We start from the raw sequence: 16440 nt of genomic DNA, 5'->3' as shown, positions 1-16440 counted from the left end.
CAAGACCACATAACTGCGTTTGCTAATCTGTTTAGGCACAGTTATACTTCACTTAATTATTTTATCGTCACAAGAATAATTGCATATTTTTTGCATTATGGCAGATAGATTGGGATGTTTCTGCAGAATCTTATCTCTGAAACTAATACCTGTTATAATACATTCTAGATTTCTCTGACATACGACCAAAAAAAACCTAAGGCCCGATTGAATTGACTCTTAAAATTACCTCATGGAGAAGTCCGTTTGATATCCAAAAACTGCTCAGACAAGTGGAGAATGTTGGGGTAAACCAAAAAAAAATTTCTTCAAAAGCTATTTCCTTTTATTTTACAAAAAAAAAAAAAAAAAAAAAAAAAAAAAAAAAAACCTACTTCCTTTTTTTTTAAACTGCAAATTTTAGCTTCTAAATAAACAAAAATCAAAAGTTTAATTTTTTTTCAAAACCCAAATATTTTTAAAAAAAATCTAACTTCTATAAAAAAATATTTCTAAAATAAGCAAGGTATAAAAAAAAAATTTAAAATTCATCCAAAGGGGCCAATAAGTTTATCATACGCCGTACTCCAATTAAGCCTTTACACGCCCTCCGTGGCTAACAGTCATTTATAAAGTATTTCCCCATAAATCAACAGACCACCTATAAGAGAAGGGTGTTAATTTTGGTCCCTTCGCCTTTATTCACAAAGATATTCATGGCAAGCAATTGCTTTTCTTAATAAAAGTACAATGCAAAAAATCCTGAAAATCTCATCAAAACACCTAATTGAACATTAGTTGCATTAAGCACGCGAAAATTGTTTTTAGATAAAACCTGATATACATATTGGAGGAATATATATAGCTTAACTGCTGCAACTTTCCCCAACCAAAGTAGAGCATATATTAGAAGGGAAGAGAATAGAATAATAATGTATAACAGAGAACAACATGACTCTCCGCTGGAACAACTAGTTTCTACAAAATAGATCTTATATGATTGGGTAGCAGACAATCCATAATTCCTTTGTCAATAAAATCCTTTGACCTGCAAAGCAAATCAGCATACTGTGCGCCCATAGCACAAGCAGGCAAGATAAAGGTTTTTTGACCATTTTTCCTGAACAACCCAACATGAGAGAATCAGTATTGATATTAACTTACAAAATCAATTAGTCATTCAACTTCCCTTACCTTAACATGTGTGCTGGGAAATTGTGATGTACGCAGAGTTTCCTGAGTTTCATCACCAGGCCTGCGCCTTGGAATACTTAATATTAGAGCAGATTGATCCCATGTAGCTGCAGTTGCTGTAATCCTATAACCACCATCCCAACGTCTATGGATGCCCTCACTTGGATAGAGAAAATCAAGTTCGACCACCTACACTTAAAAGGTAACTGTTGAGAGAGCAGAAAGGAAGTCTAGTAGCAGAGATATATCCTTCATTGCAAAACATGCTGAACAGGGGCAGGAAATCACGTACCCAAAGAAAGCAAAAAAAAAAAAAAAAACTGCTATACCAATATGTCACATAGTAGGATACAAATTAAAAGTAAACCTGATCACTGAATCCAGCATTGCGAGACATAACAACACCCCAACGACTTCCTGCAGTAGCCATTGAGGTGACATGGAAACCTTCTCTCCACTTCTTGTTTATCCATTTGAAGGGGAAAGAGTCGCTTACTTTGTATGATTGTTGAGTATACTGCGTACCTGGACAAATTAGATCATAAATCACAACAAAATCAGAGGTAAAAGCTATAGAATCCTTTTGTGTAGTGGTCTGCAGAAATTCAGATATTTGTCAAAACAAAAGCACTAAACAAAACTCACGGATTAAAAAGAACAAAAAAGTAGGGACAAAATATAGAACAGAAAGGAACTTATGCAAGCTATTTGTACCATGTCCAACAGGTACTATTATCAGCAAAGTATTTAAACAACTGCAGCAATTATTTCAGGTACAAAATGAGACTCAAAAAATGACTGAATAACCTAAAGTATATCAAATAAAAGCACAAAGTAAACACCAAAACTAGTTTATCGCCAGGTGAGAAAAATTCAATGTGGGAAAAAGAACAAAAATCCTGAAAAGCTTTCCCATGAAATTGGATATAATGATTCATCAACCAAAGGGGGAAAAAAATCACCATAAAAATCACCATAGGAAAAGGTAACTTTACTAGCAATCAAACCTTTTGACATCACCACAAGAGAACTGCTATTATTGGCCCCTGCAATAGAAGTAATGTAATAATTCTTATCCCACTGCTCCATGATCCATTCCTGCAAAGAAACGGAGTCACATGGATAAGTTTAATCACATGAAATTGGATTATAAAAGAATTGCAAGACATACAGCATATTTCACCTTGTGTAAGAAAAAAGGTGACAACTTGTAAACTTGAGAAGTAAAACCCGTTCCAGCATCCATAATAAGTGCCCAAAGATTGGAACAAGAAGACACGCAACTGATAAGAAGGCCATCTGCAATCCCTCTATCAACATGCTGTGCTAATCTTGAATCAGCCACATTGTAATGATACCTAAAATGCAACTAATTCAAAAGTCACAAGCAACTCGTAGAGGTAATATCATGCGCAAGTTTAACCTTATTTGATTGCTGAATTAAAGGAAACTGCTGAAAAGAGTAATTGCAATGCTCTACCTCTGTTTCATCGGTAGTCTTGCATTATAAACTGAAATCCATTGTGTAGCAGGAACCCCTAAACGAACCTTCTTTTTGGGCTGTGAATCATCCTCTTCCTCAATATTCAATCTACCCCGCTTTTGCCCAACCTGAAAAATTTTGGTTGAGTAGACATATAATAATGATAAGCACAAAGACCATCAGGAAGAGGGAAGGAAAAAAATAAGCCAGACATATAAGACCTCCAAAACCATACTTAAGCAGTTTAGTGATTACCTTTTGAGCGCCTTCGGTATTAATTGGCCGCAATGCTGGATTGGGTCCAATTATACCATCAAACAAAGATATTAGCTTGGAATAGTTAGGTTCTTCATCAAATTTCATGTTCACTACAGTCTCAAGAAATTGCCTAAAAGGAGCAGGGCAAAAGCAGCACAACATCTCAGGAGATGTTCCCATTTTCTTTTTGCAAACTTGGAAGGATTTGGTATCACCCTAAGAGACAAGGTAAAACAAGATTGATATAGGATATGTTAAGGAAAGGAATACAACTTGCACAGTAAAGTACTCAGCAAGTGTATCAAAAAAATGTACCTGGTAACCTTGCCATGGTAATCGGCCCCTATGAAGAAAGATGAGTGTGTACGCAAGAGATTCAAGATCATCCCTTCTACTAGCCGTTCTTCCCAAATGAGCGTGAACACTAGCATACCGAACAGTTCCTCTACATAACTTAAAAAGATTAGGCTCAAGAACATTGAGAACCATATACAAGAACAAAAACCGTTTAATAAAAAGGGGGAAATAAATATAATAGCAAAGACAAAATTGCACTGCGAAAAAGAATGAGAAAGTAGGGGAAAATAGAAAAAAGAAAACCTAAACATATCAGGGCGTTGATCATATTCAACATGCTGTCCAGAGGAGGAGTCTCTCCACTTTGTAGCTGCAAAACATTTGCACATTTTAAGAAGAGATTAATAATAAGTAAGAAACCTCATATACACATTTATACTTAAATTGCATCAACAAACCTAATCCAAGGTCAACAAGAAACAGTTTCTTCTCTTGCGCTGTAGCTGGCTGACCTAGTAAAAAGTTTTCTGGCTTTACATCTCCATGTACATAACTACAATGATGAACAACAGGAACAAATAGATCATGCTCATTGTTTAGAATCAAAGAGAACTAAAATTGAATCAACTTGTAAACATTCTAAAAATCAATAAGTAGGAATAAAAAATAGGAAGAAAAAGTATTTTAAACAAAAACATTTGACCAATAGTTTACCCTTTGGAGTGCATCTTCTCAAGTATTGATAAGGACTCAACAGCTATACAAGAGACCATTTCAGCAGACATCCTGAACATTTATTAATAACAAAAGTGAAAACAATAAGACAAAGACAAAACAAGTAAATATTTGTTACTGTCGTAATTATAATATAATCCATTCACATATTTAAACTACATGCACAAGTGAAGGCTAAAAGCAAAGGAAAAAAAATTCAAAGAAGCAAAAAAAGTACCAAGGAAAATGGAACAGAAGGTAACAGAAGTGAAAGTTTAAGGCACAACTGGTGTCTTGAAGGAAAAAAAATATGCATTTTAGACACAAACTATTACGTACAGTATGCCAAACCATAAGAATTTTTCAATTGAGTAGTTATTTATATTAAAAATGGAAATTACAATAATTAAAAACTGAAGAACTATGCCAAAAAGAATTTTGTACAACAGAATATATACAATTATTTGTCAGGCACGCTTTGTTTTCCATTTCTATATTCACTCAACCATGCACGTGGAAGAAAACGGAACTAAAAACAGTCACCTTCCTTTAATACAAATCTCATAGAAGACAGCCCAAGAACAAAAAAAATCAATACATAATACTCTTGTTTTAAAACATGGGAACAAATCCTATAAACAAAGCAATAGATACAATCACAAAGCAAAAAAGATACAGGTATGCTTATACTCACGTCTGGCTTGAGGAATTCCAGACATCCCACAAACTTGGACCAAGCATGTCCATAACCTGCGCATATATAAAGGAAGTAGTTGAATTGTTAGATAGTGCAATGGTTGTTGAGTAGAATAAATAATTAAAAAAAAAAAAACACTCCTCATAAAACCCTGACTTGCTAGGATAGGGTTTGAGGGAAATCCATGTAGAATAGATCATACCATTATGTAATATTCTCCTTGTCTTCCTTTGTAGTGTACTTTAGGTATTCCATGATTACCACCAAGGGTGCTTTTGACAGAACATAAAAGTCAAACCTTAACTATAGATACTTAATCACAAAACATAATAAATAAATTCAAATTATTTAATAAAACATAATATAAAGAATAAAAGAGAACCTACTTGTACACTTGCCACTCATAAGGAGGGCCATAGTTACATCCCTTACTGTTTCTATGTTCAAATTTCAGAGCCACCTGAGACATAACAGATAGAAATCAACTTAAATCCACACCAGTCTCAAAAGTAGAAAACTTTTTAACATAAATAGCCCAGAGGTAATAAGAGAAACTTACCTCCATAGCTCCAGGGCCGGTAGCACGCTCACGGCGGCCAACAAAAACCTGACCAAATCCACCTTTACCCAGTTTCCTCTCTATCTTGTACATAGGGGATCCTCCAACTTGAACCTTTGGGATTGAAAACAAATTCAATTTCAAAATTTATTAAAAATAAGAAATAAATCAATGAATAAGCAACAATATACCGACTACTGCAAAGACTAAACTGGAAGCCACTAACACCATAACATCAATAAAAGTACATAATCAACCATCGTCCCATAAAACAAAACATTGAGAAAGTATGAAAACTAAATAATAATCATTGCCACATACCCTCTCAGGAAAAGGTGGAGTGTTCGCATCATCCTCTGGGGCAACACCCTTATTAGCACTCAAGCCTCCACTTTCATCACCCATCACGCCTTCACCTTCTTCCTTATTCTTCTTCGCCTTAGCCCGTTCTATATTACTATCAGGCTCCGATATCACGATTAACGGCTTCTCACGCTCCAATTTCTTCGCCGCCAATCTAGTCCTCGGCCTTCCCTTCTCCGGCGCCGCCGCGACCGCAGCACGAGTCTTCACGTTCTTCCTCGCCGGTTCCGACCCTTTCTGACCTACCGCAGCACGACCACGTCGCACTCCACTACGAAGCTCCGGCATTCTCTAAACCCATGCAATCGATTCGCAGTGCTAAGAACCTCGATCATCATATGCTTTACCAGAGCACCGAGACCCGATTCATGGCTGAAATTGCGAGTTTCACAATAATTAGTTATAAAAATTGAAAACGAAAGAAATGGAAAATCTGTGCAAATCGATAACAGGTGCGATTCATCAAGAGGTAGGAATTGGTGCTTTAACTGAAGGATGAGGATTAGGGTTTGATCGTTGAGCAAACTCGATGGTAGGTTAAAAGGGAAAGGGAAAGTAGTAGGAGGCAAGGACGAAAAGCAAGGTAGTAGTCACGGGAAAAATGGAAGATCCACGACGAAAAGCAAATTTTATATTTTACATTTCTCTAACTTTTATTGTTTTTAAGTTTAATTTAAATTTCTTAAGTTAGTTATACTTTCCATTAACATTTCTCATGTTATCATAATAGATAATTGTAGTTCTTATCTACACATAAAAATATCTGACTTCTATGCGCTGAAATGTGAAAATAAAAGAGAAAAAAAAAATATAAATCTTATATATTTTTATATATGTGTAACAAATAATTTTATTTTCTATAATATAATAAACATTAATCTCGTTATAGTAATATCTTATATTATAAAGGAATTTCATTTTGTGGAAACCTTGCTCACGTGTCGCACTGTGGTTCAATTTTACCATTGTGTTCACACTGCAACATTTAAAAAAGTTTCCTTTAATGGTAAACCGGTGAATATAATAAATACAAAAAAGAATTATATTTTCAATTGACAGGATTTGTTACTTTAAATCAATGGTCAAGATTGCTTATTCATTGATTTATAACTACTAAATCACTCTTTGTCGTCATCTTTGTTTTTTAAATAATTGATGTTGATCATGTAATCTAATCATTTTTTTTAACCTTTATTCAGTTTAATTCAAATCTTTACGTTTTTTGAAAAAAAAAAAAGGATATTCATTGTTATTAAAACAAATGACTGTTTTATTCCATGAAATGACTGTTAAAAAACGAGATATTCATTGATTTATAACTACTTAATCACTCTTTGTCGTTATCTTTGTTTTTTAAATCGTTATTCAGTAATTCAAAAACTTCACATTTTTTAAAGAATACAATTCTATTTACTCGAAAAAAAATTAATTAGTAAAAAAAAAAATATACATATCCCGACCTTTGTTCCTTATTTTCAGATTTTTAAATTTGAAAGTTTTATTAACCTCTTGATTAAGTGGAATCAGGTATGAGTGTTTTGTTATTAGAAAGAACTTATGTTTTATTCCATGAAAATCTCATTTATAACTACTAAATCACTCTTTTGTCGTCATCTTTGTTTTTTAAATAATTGATGTTGATCATGTAATCTAATCGTTTTTTTTAACCTTTATTCAGTTTAATTCAAATCTTTACGATTTTTGAAAAAAAAAAATGGGATATTCATTGTTATTAAAACAAATGACTGTTTTATTCCATGAAAATCTCATTTATAACTACTGAATCACTCTTTTGTCGTCATCTTTGTTTTTTAAATAATTGATGTTGATCATGTAATCTAATCGTTTTTTTTAACCTTTATTCAGTTTAATTCAAATCTTTACGTTTTTTGAAAAAAAACAGGATATTCATTGTTATTAAAACAAATGATTGTTTTATTCCATGAAATGACTGTTAAAAAAACGGGATATTCATTGATTTATAACTACTAAATCACTTTTTGTCGTTATCTTTGTTTTTTAAATTTTTATTCAGCTTAATTCAAAAACTTCACATTTTTTAAAGAATACAATTCTATTTACTCGAAAAAAATTAATTAGTAAAAAAAACAAATAATTATACATATCCCGACCTTTGTTCCTTATTTTCAGATTTTTAAATTTGAATCTTTTATTAACCTCTTGATTCAGTGGAATCAGGTATGAGTGTTTTGTTATTAGAAAAAACTTCTGTTTTTTCATGAAAATCTCATTTATAACTACCGAATCACTCTTTTGTCGTCATCTTTGTTTTTTAAATAATTGATGGTTATCATGTAATCTAATCGTTTTTTTTAACCTTTATTGAGTTTAATTCAAATCTTTACGTTTTTTGAAAAAAAAAATGGGATATTCATTGTTATTAAAACAAATGACTGTTTTATTCCATGAAAATCTCATTTATAACTACTGAATCACTCTTTTGTCGTTATCTTTGTTTTTTAAATCTTTATTCAGTTTAATTAAAAAACTTCACATTTTTTAAAGAAGACAATTCAAAAACTATAAATCACTCTCATTTATACAATTCCTGATACGCATTATTCTTCAACGTCGGTGATTGCTTCTCTGTTTTTTCTTCTTACACAAAATATGAGTTCAAAATATGATTTTCTGAAGGATGTTAATCCTGCCAAGGAGGACTGGAGGATTAAGGTGAAGGTGGTTCGGACCTACTAAATCACTCTTTGTCGTTATCTTTGTTTTTTAAATCTTTATTCAGTTTAATTCAAAAACTTCACATTTTTTAAAGAATACAATTCTATTTACTCGAAAAAAAATTAATTAGTAAAAAAAAAAATTATACATATCCCGACCTTTGTTCCTTATTTTCAGATTTTTAAATTTGAATCTTTTATTAACCTCTTGATTCACTGGAATCAGGTATGAGTGTTTTGTTATTAGAAAAAACTTCTGTTTTATTCCATGAAAATCTCATTTATAACTACTGAATCACTCTTTTGTCGCCATCTTTGTTTTTTACCTAATTGATGGTTATCATGTAATCTAATCGTTTTTTTTAACCTTTATTGAGTTTAATTCAAATCTTTACGTTTTTTGAAAAAAAAATGGGATATTCATTGTTATTAAAACAAATGACTGTTTTATTCCATGAAAATCTCATTTATAACTACTGAATCACTCTTTTGTAGTTATCTTTTTTTTTTAAATCTTTATTCAGTTTAATTCAAAAACTTCACATTTTTTCAAGAAGACAATTCAAAAACTATAAATCACTCTCATTTATACAATTCTTGATACACATTATTCTTCAACGTCGGTGATTGCTTCTCTGTTTTTTCTTCTTACACAAAATATGAGTTCAAAATATGATTTTCTAAAGGATGTTAATCCTGCCAAGGAGGACTGGAGGATTAAGGTGAAGGTGGTTCGGACTTGGAAAGTTCCTAACTTTCAGCGTAAAAATTTGGAGGACAATCTTGAAATGGTTTTATTGGATGAACAAGTTGTGTTATGTGTTTTAAAAATCTTCCATCTTTGTTTTGATCATTTTAGTTAACGTTGTTGACATAAGTTGGCTCCATTCTTTTGTAGGGTGGTAGGATCCACGCCACTATCAAAGGTACCTTGCAGGTGCGGAATAAAATCAACGAAGGAGAGTGCTATTTTATAAAAAAAATTGGAGTTGGATTCAATAGCGATGTGTTTAGGCCAACCAAGCATCAGTATCGTTTGTCTTTAAACTTAAGAACTGATGTTAAATCGATTGTTGTTTCTCATATTTGTGTGAGTGATTTTGATTTTGTTGATTATAACATCATTGAGAAAGAAACGTCTGACTCCCCTTATTTAGTCGGTAATAGATTCTTCCTCACTGTTATCCTTTTTTTAATTATTGCGGGTTTTATTTTTTTCCCATACTCTTTGCTGCCTTTTTTTAATTTTTAAACGTCATTGGTTTATTCTGTATCATGACTATTTCCTTATTTTTAAACTCTTTGCGGTTATAGTTTTGTGTTTTTAATGTTTTGTCACGAGTAATCTTCTGACAGCATCCGAAGTGGCAGCTTTGATTGTTGGAGATATAGACAGTGTTATGGGCGATAGGGATATCATTATTGAAACACAAGATAGAGTATTGCAGCGCATCGATGTGAAGCATCCATTGTATCTTGGCTTGCAGTATCCATTGTTATTTCCATACGGTGAAGACGGTTATCGTGATGATGTCCAGCGAACTGTATCCAGTGGTAGGAAAAATGCAAGAGCCATGATCAGCATGAAGGAATTTTTTTTGTTTAGACTTCAGATGCGATCTGAAGAATCAGAAATTCTACATCGATCAAGGAAACTTTTCCAACAATTTCTGGTTGATGCATACACTATGATTGAGTTTGAACAGTTTAATTTCATTCGATATAACCAGAGTCATCTGAGAGCTGAGTTGTACAAAAATATAAAACATTCATTAGATAGCGGTGAAGATGCAACACTGAGCACTGGAAAACAAATCATTATACCTTCTTCATTCACAGGCGGACCTAGATATATGGCTGAAAATTGTAAAGATGCTTTCGCAATTTGCCGTTGGGCTGGATATCCTCATCTTTTTATAACAATTACCTGCAATCCTAAGTGGCCAGAAATTACATGATTTGTTAGGGCCAGACAGCTGAACCCTGAAGATCGGCCTGATATTCTATGCAGAGTCTTCAAGTTCAAATTGGACCAGTTGCTACATGATTTAAACAAGGAAAATATTCTTGGCAGAGTCATTGCATGTAAGTATATTATAAACTTGATACTCTTTTTGTTAACTGGATTTTATACAAAAAAATTTACGTCATGCATTGAATCTTTCTATAACGTTGTTGTATTCTTATTATTACTTATGTTATATTCTTTGAATGTAACAGATGTTTGTACAATCGAATTCCAAAAGCGCGGACTACCTCATGCTCATATTCTTCTATTCTTGAACCCTTCAAGCAAAGCTGAAAGTGCTCTTGATATTGATAAATTGATTTCAGCGGAGATACCTGACAAGGAAACGAATCCTACGCTGTTTATGGCTGTCACGAGTTCCATGATACATGGTCCATGTGGTCCTGAAAATTACAAATCTCCTTGCATGAAGGACGGACGGTGTTCAAAAAAATTTCCAAAAAACTTCTGCTCCCGTACTTTGATTGACGATGATGGATTTTCTCATTATAAGAGAAGAAATGATGGGAGAGTTGTGAACAAAAATGGTGTTGAACTTGATAATTGTTATGTTGTGCCCTATAATGCACACCTTCTTTTAAAGTACCAGGCTCATATCAACGTTGAATATACTTGCCAGAGAAGTGTCATTAAATATCTTTTTAAATACATCCACAAAGGGAATGACAGAGTGACAGCTGCCATAAATCATTCGGACGATGAAATAAAAATGTTTTATGACTGCAGGTACTAAAAATAATCTCCATTGTGTTTTGCTTTCCTACAAAATTGGCACAATTTTTTTGAGAAATTATTAATTTAAATGTTCACCTATTTATTTATTTATGATAGGTATGTCTCCGCATGTGAAGCAGCTTGGAGAATATTTGGATTTGACATTCATTCGAGATATCCCCCTGTTCAGAGATTGCCATTTCACTTGTCTAATGAAAAGAACATTATTTTCAGTGATAATGATTCGTTGTATGATGTAAAGACAAGGGCGGAGTCTAGACTGTCAATTTTTGAGTCTTGGATGGATGCAAATAAAAAATATCCAGAAGGTAGGCATCTAACTTATGGAGAGTACCCGACTGAATTTGTTTTCAAAGAAAAAACGCATGAATGGAATCCGAGAAAAAAAGGATTTTCCATTGGAAGGATAAATCGTTTTTCTGCCAATAATGGAGAAGATTCATATCTTCGCACCTTGCTTAATTTTCAAAGAGGTTGCACCAGTTATGAAGATCTTAGAACGATCAATGGCGTGGTTTTTCCTACATTTAAGGATGCATGCTATTCTTTAGGACTTCTGGATGATGACAATGAGTACATTGATGCAATTAAGGAGGCAAGTTCCTGGGGATCTGCTGCTTATCTTAGATGTCTGTTTGCTCTGTTGTTATTTGCCAACTCAATGAACAGACCTGAAAAAGTTTGGGAAGAGTGTTGGAAATTTTTATCCGACAACGTTGTTTATCGGCATAGGAAAAGAATAGGACGTCAAGGTACGTGTTATAATAATATTTCATACATTTTTTTTTGTTTAACCGAAATCAGCATATGTTGCCTTAGTACTTATTAGCTTTTTTGCCCGTATTCAGCAAATGTTGATAAATTATTCGCTCTCTTTTCTTTCTTTGATTACTTTATCTTTGTTAATTTTTTAATTTTTTTTCCTTTGAATTTTATGCTTTGTCAGATGCAATTCTTATAGAAGAGTCTATAAAAAACATAACTCTTGAAGAAATTGATAAGGTACTGCAGAGCAATGGGAAATGCCTCTCTGATTATCCGTCAATGCCACGCATCAATAGTGAAACTTTGCTTGATATGCAAAATCAATTAGTGTTGGATGAATTAATGTATGACAGATTTGCTTTGGAAGAGGAGCATAAAAGACTAATTAATTCCCTCACTGATGAGCAGAAAGCTGTTTACGATAAAATTGTTTCAGCAGTTACGGCAGGTAATGGAGGGTTATTTTTCCTATAGGGGTTCGGTGGTACAGGAAAAACATTTATTTGGAATACTCTTTCAGCATCTATTAGATCAAAAGCTGGAATCATACTTAATGTTGCTTCTAGCGGAATTGCTTCCCTTCTGCTTCCTGGAGGACGAACAGCGCATTCTAGATTTCGTATTCCTATTCAAATCAATGAAGATTCAACGTGTAATATAAGGCCGAAATCTACTATAGCTGAGTTGCTGTCAAAAACAAAGTTAATCATTTGGGATGAAGCTCCAATGGTACATAGATTTTCCTTTGAGGCTCTGGATAGGATACTGAGAGATGTTCTTAGAATTTCTGATACAAGCTGTGTTGATATGCCATTTGGTGGAAAAGTTGTTGTTCTAGGAGGTGACTTTCGGCAAATATTACCTGTCATTCCTCATGGCGGTAGACAAGATATAGGTCATGCAACCATCAATTCTTCTCATCTATGGTCCCATTGTCATTTATTAACTTTGACCAAGAACATGCGTCTTAATTCTGGAAGTAGCGCTCACAATTTAGAGGAAATAAAAGAATTTTCTGAGTGGCTACTTAAAGTTGGGGATGGTAATCTTGGAGATGATGTTGATGGAGAATCTATTATAACAATTCCAGATGAATTGTTGATTAGAGAATCGGAAGATCCGCTGTCGGATATGGTTAATTTTGTTTATCCGAATCTCTTGGATAATATTTTGGATCAGACCTTCTTTAAAGAACGTGCTATTCTAACTCCTAAATTGTCCGATGTTGCTATGCTAAACGAGCACCTAATGTCTATGATTCCTGGTGAAGAAAGGACTTTTTTGAGTTCGGATAAAATTCTTAAGCAAGGTGGGACTTCCTTTGTTGAGGATGATGAAATCACCCCTGAGATCTTAAATACATTATCATGCTCAGGGATTCCTGATAATAAATTAATCTTGAAAGTTAAAGTTCCAGTAATGCTATTAAGAAATATTGATCAGTCGAGAGGTTTATGCAATGGCACGAGATTGCTTATTACAAAATTAAGGAATCATGTTGTTGAGGCAATTGTACTTACAGGAAGCAATATAGGGGAAACTGTGTTAATCCCTAGAATGACGATGAGCCCATCGAGTCATACATTTTCTGTAAATTTCCAAAGAAGACAATTCGCCCTGATTGTCTCGTTTGCCATGACTATCAGCAAGAGTCAAGGACAATCACTTTCACATGTTGCAATTTATCTCCCTAAGCCTGTCTTCACTCATGGGCAGTTATATGTGGCACTGTCTAGAGTAAAGAGTAAGCATGGATTGAAGATATTGATACTTGATGAAAATGGTTGTGTTACGAATAGTACCCTTAATATAGTTTACAAGGAAGTATTTCAAAGACTGCTATAGTATATTGGGTTCTTTCTTCAAAGATATAATTTCGTTGTATAGTACAGGTAAAGACAAAAAAAATGACTGTTTATTCGCGTCTCTTTTCCTTATCTATCTTCAAAGATATAACCTTTATTATCCTATTTTCTTTCCTATTTTTAATGTAACAATGAATGACTGTTTTGTTATTTAAAAAAATGACTGTTTGGGACCTTTGAAATACTGACAAAATGAGTTCGGCCCGGAGGGCCGACCCACCATGCCAAACAAACCAATTTTTTTCCCGTGCATCGGCACGGGTAATTCACTAGTGTTTTTATAAATTTAGATATTTTTTATTTAGAATTTTAAATCTAATTTCGAATTTTAAATTTAAATTTAATTTTTTAGATTTTAATTTTAATTTTTTAAAAATTTAGTTAAATTTTTAAATATTTATATAATATAAAATTAATTATAACAAACCTTAATTAGAGTTTGGCAATCCCACTTTCGTATTCAATAACAAGGGGAAGGATATATTTACCATTAAAAAAGTTTAGCACATTTACAACCAACTTAATCACCATTGATTTTCGTCAATCTAACAGTTATAATTTATTGAATTCATTGATAATTATTAATTAATTAATAAATGCGACACATTAACTTCCATTAAATTATAAGCATTAGATTGACAAGAATCAACGGTGATTACGTTGGTGGTAAAATTTTTGAATGGTAAATATATCCTGCCCCCAATAACAAATGCAATATTGTTTTAGGGAATTTCTTTTCATATGTTGCACAAAAGAAGTATTATCTTCTACACTCACTTTTTTAAATGGGTCCCGCGAGAATTTTTTTCTCTCATCACCAACATTTTTCTCTCTCCTATTTATTGTTTAAGTAGGAGTTAATACTTATGATATGCAACATAAAAAAAGTATTACCTATTGTTTTAACTTTTAACTGTGCTATTCGATCAAGTTAGAATATTTCTAGAAAAAAAAACTTAAAAACAAAAAATCTATGATTTTGCTTTAAATCACTTATATTCCTGAATTTTTTTTTAATCACTTAATATTCTATTATTATTTTTATCCACACCTTTTCTTAACACTGTTAAAAAATTAACCAAATATACTTATTCTACCCCTTTAGAAGAAGAAAATAAAGTGATAAAGAAAAAGAAAAATAAGATCAAATTTTATGAAAATTTATAACACTTAATAAGAGACTAAAATGTTTCCAAAAAAAGACTAAAATAAAAAATAGCAAAGAAAATCAAATGTGTTATGTGTCTAAAAAAAATGAATGTACACAAAAAATAGAAGAATAAATAAGATCAAATATATTAAAATCAAAACAGTGACAAATAAGACCAAAATTTAAAAATAAATATAAATAATCCAAATGAAAAAAAATATTGAACACAAAAAAAATAAAAGGAAAATTTAAGATAAAAAAAATAAAAGACAGAATAAAAAATATTACACTTATGAATTTCTAATATATTTGCTTTTATTTTTTTAAATTTTTTTGTCCTTGGTTTCTTTGTTGTTTTTATTTAGATATGCTTGTTCCTTGTTATATCCAAGGAAGCACGGACACTTGTAAAAATAGGGAGAGTCGTGTCCGACACACTCCGAACACTCCGACACGGTGTCAGACATGCGGTCGACTTTTTTCGACACGTTGACCATTCCGACGCGCGAATTTGACCGTGTCGGACACGGTCAAATGGAATTTTCGTAAATTTTTTTAATTTTTTTTTAAAATTTTTTTTTAAAAAAAATTAAAATATAATAATAAAGCTTCCACCTGATCATTTAATTTTTTGTCTTTTTTCCCCTTAAGTAGATAAGAGATCATCTCAGCATCATTGTTGTCAATTCCTATTACGCTCTTGTTGTATCTCCTTCTCTCTGATCTCTCTCTCTAATATGATTTATTCTCTCTATCTGATATTATATCTCTCTCTCATCCTAGTTCTTATTTTTTTTATTAAAGCTTCCATCTTTATAACGTGTTGATGAGTATTATTAATTTAGTTTCATTTTTTGTTAAATTATTAAATATTAAATTAAAATATACACTATATAAATTAAAAATATTATTTAATATTAAAACGTGTCTCAACGTGTCGAAATCAATAATTTTTTAGGATTGACGTGTCGGAGTGTCGTGTCATGTCGTGTCATGTCGTGTCACGTGTCGTATCGGTGCTACATAGGTTATATCTCTATTTTATTCTCTCTCTTTTTTAATTTTTTTTTATGAAAATCTTTAGCAAATGGGGTGGGATAAGGCTAAAAAAAATTGAGAAGAAAATCAGAATAAAATAAACCAAAAGGTGGAAAAAATAAAAATAGAAAAAAGATCAAACATATCTAAATAAAAAATAATAAAATAGACTAAGGAAAAAAATTAAAAGAATAAAGCTAAATAGATTAAAAACTCATAAGTGATTTCTTTTTATTTTATTTTTTATCTTTAATTTTTCTTCTAGTTTTTTGTCTTCAGTGTATATTTTTTTTTTAATTTGGACTATTTTCATTATTTTAAAATTTTAGTCTTTTCTGTCGTTGTTGTGACTTTTAATATATTTGGTCTTATTTTTCTTCTATTTTTTTGTTCTTATTCTATTTAGTTTTTTATACATTTTTTTTTTATTTTGACACATTTGTTTTTTTTTTACTATTTTTTCTTTTGATCTTTATTAAGTGTTCTAAATTTCAATAACAGTTGGTCTTATTTTTTTTCTTTTTTATTACTTTATTTTCTTCTTCTAAGAATAGAAGAATAAGTATACTTAATTAATTTTTTAACACAATTAAATAGGGATGCAGATGAAAAAAATCA

General features: G+C 31.9%; 2 protein-coding genes across 4 annotated transcripts; one reads left to right on the top strand and one right to left on the bottom strand.

Annotated features, from left to right (window-relative positions):
- Positions 1–755: 755 nt before the first annotated feature.
- LOC133293947 (casein kinase 1-like protein HD16) lies at positions 756–6156 on the bottom strand. 3 transcript variants are annotated; one of them, XM_061492574.1, is made up of 17 exons: positions 6034–6121; positions 5503–5916; positions 5182–5295; positions 5009–5082; positions 4825–4894; positions 4620–4675; positions 3926–3997; positions 3670–3764; positions 3515–3581; positions 3230–3359; positions 2912–3130; positions 2654–2784; positions 2357–2531; positions 2181–2271; positions 1541–1698; positions 1174–1362; positions 756–1099 (listed from the first exon to the last, which is right to left on the bottom strand). In XM_061492574.1, exons 2-17 carry the CDS (start codon positions 5830–5832, stop codon positions 1040–1042), a joined length of 2031 nt encoding a protein of 676 aa, XP_061348558.1. In that variant the 5' UTR covers positions 5833–5916; positions 6034–6121; the 3' UTR covers positions 756–1039. The 3 variants fall into 3 exon arrangements, with proteins under 3 accessions (XP_061348558.1, XP_061348560.1, XP_061348559.1); XM_061492576.1 differs by having other exon boundaries at positions 2654–2789; positions 2905–3130; positions 5503–6156; XM_061492575.1 differs by having other exon boundaries at positions 2654–2794; positions 2910–3130; positions 5503–6156.
- A 2743-nt stretch (positions 6157–8899) lies between these two features.
- On the top strand, positions 8900–13463 carry LOC133293951 (uncharacterized). Its single transcript, XM_061492582.1, has 8 exons — positions 8900–9031; positions 9139–9166; positions 9597–10106; positions 10461–10995; positions 11101–11756; positions 11951–12217; positions 12290–13281; positions 13326–13463. Exons 1-8 carry the CDS (start codon positions 8900–8902, stop codon positions 13461–13463), a joined length of 3258 nt encoding a protein of 1085 aa, XP_061348566.1.
- The last annotated feature ends 2977 nt before the right edge of the window (positions 13464–16440 follow it).

The sequence above is a fragment of the Gastrolobium bilobum genome, unplaced genomic scaffold (genome assembly GCF_033153095.1).
Source record: "Gastrolobium bilobum isolate Gb01-03AN ecotype WA unplaced genomic scaffold, APGP_CSIRO_Gbil_v1 utg54935, whole genome shotgun sequence".
NCBI lineage: Eukaryota > Viridiplantae > Streptophyta > Magnoliopsida > Fabales > Fabaceae > Gastrolobium > Gastrolobium bilobum.
Note: the sequence above shows the minus strand (reverse complement) of the source record. Positions and strands in the feature narration are given on the sequence as shown.

What these genes read in the sequence shown, in the direction of transcription:
- LOC133293947 (XM_061492576.1), bottom strand. Translation starts at nt 5,832, where the DNA reads ATGCCGGAGCTTCGTAGTGGAGTGCGACGTGGTCGTGCTGCGGTAGGT. An exon ending in AAGGAGAATATTACATAATG is followed by an intron (nt 4,676 to 4,824) that starts GTATGATCTATT and finishes ATATATGCGCAG; the next exon opens with GTTATGGACATGCTTGGTCC. An exon ending in ATGCTGGATTCAGTGATCAG is followed by an intron (nt 1,363 to 1,540) that starts GTTTACTTTTAA and finishes TTTTAAGTGTAG; the next exon opens with GTGGTCGAACTTGATTTTCT.
- LOC133293951 (XM_061492582.1), top strand. Translation starts at nt 8,900, where the DNA reads ATGAGTTCAAAATATGATTTTCTAAAGGATGTTAATCCTGCCAAGGAG. An exon ending in GATCCACGCCACTATCAAAG is followed by an intron (nt 9,167 to 9,596) that starts GTACCTTGCAGG and finishes ATCTTCTGACAG; the next exon opens with CATCCGAAGTGGCAGCTTTG. An exon ending in ATCATGTTGTTGAGGCAATT is followed by an intron (nt 13,282 to 13,325) that starts GTACTTACAGGA and finishes GTTAATCCCTAG; the next exon opens with AATGACGATGAGCCCATCGA.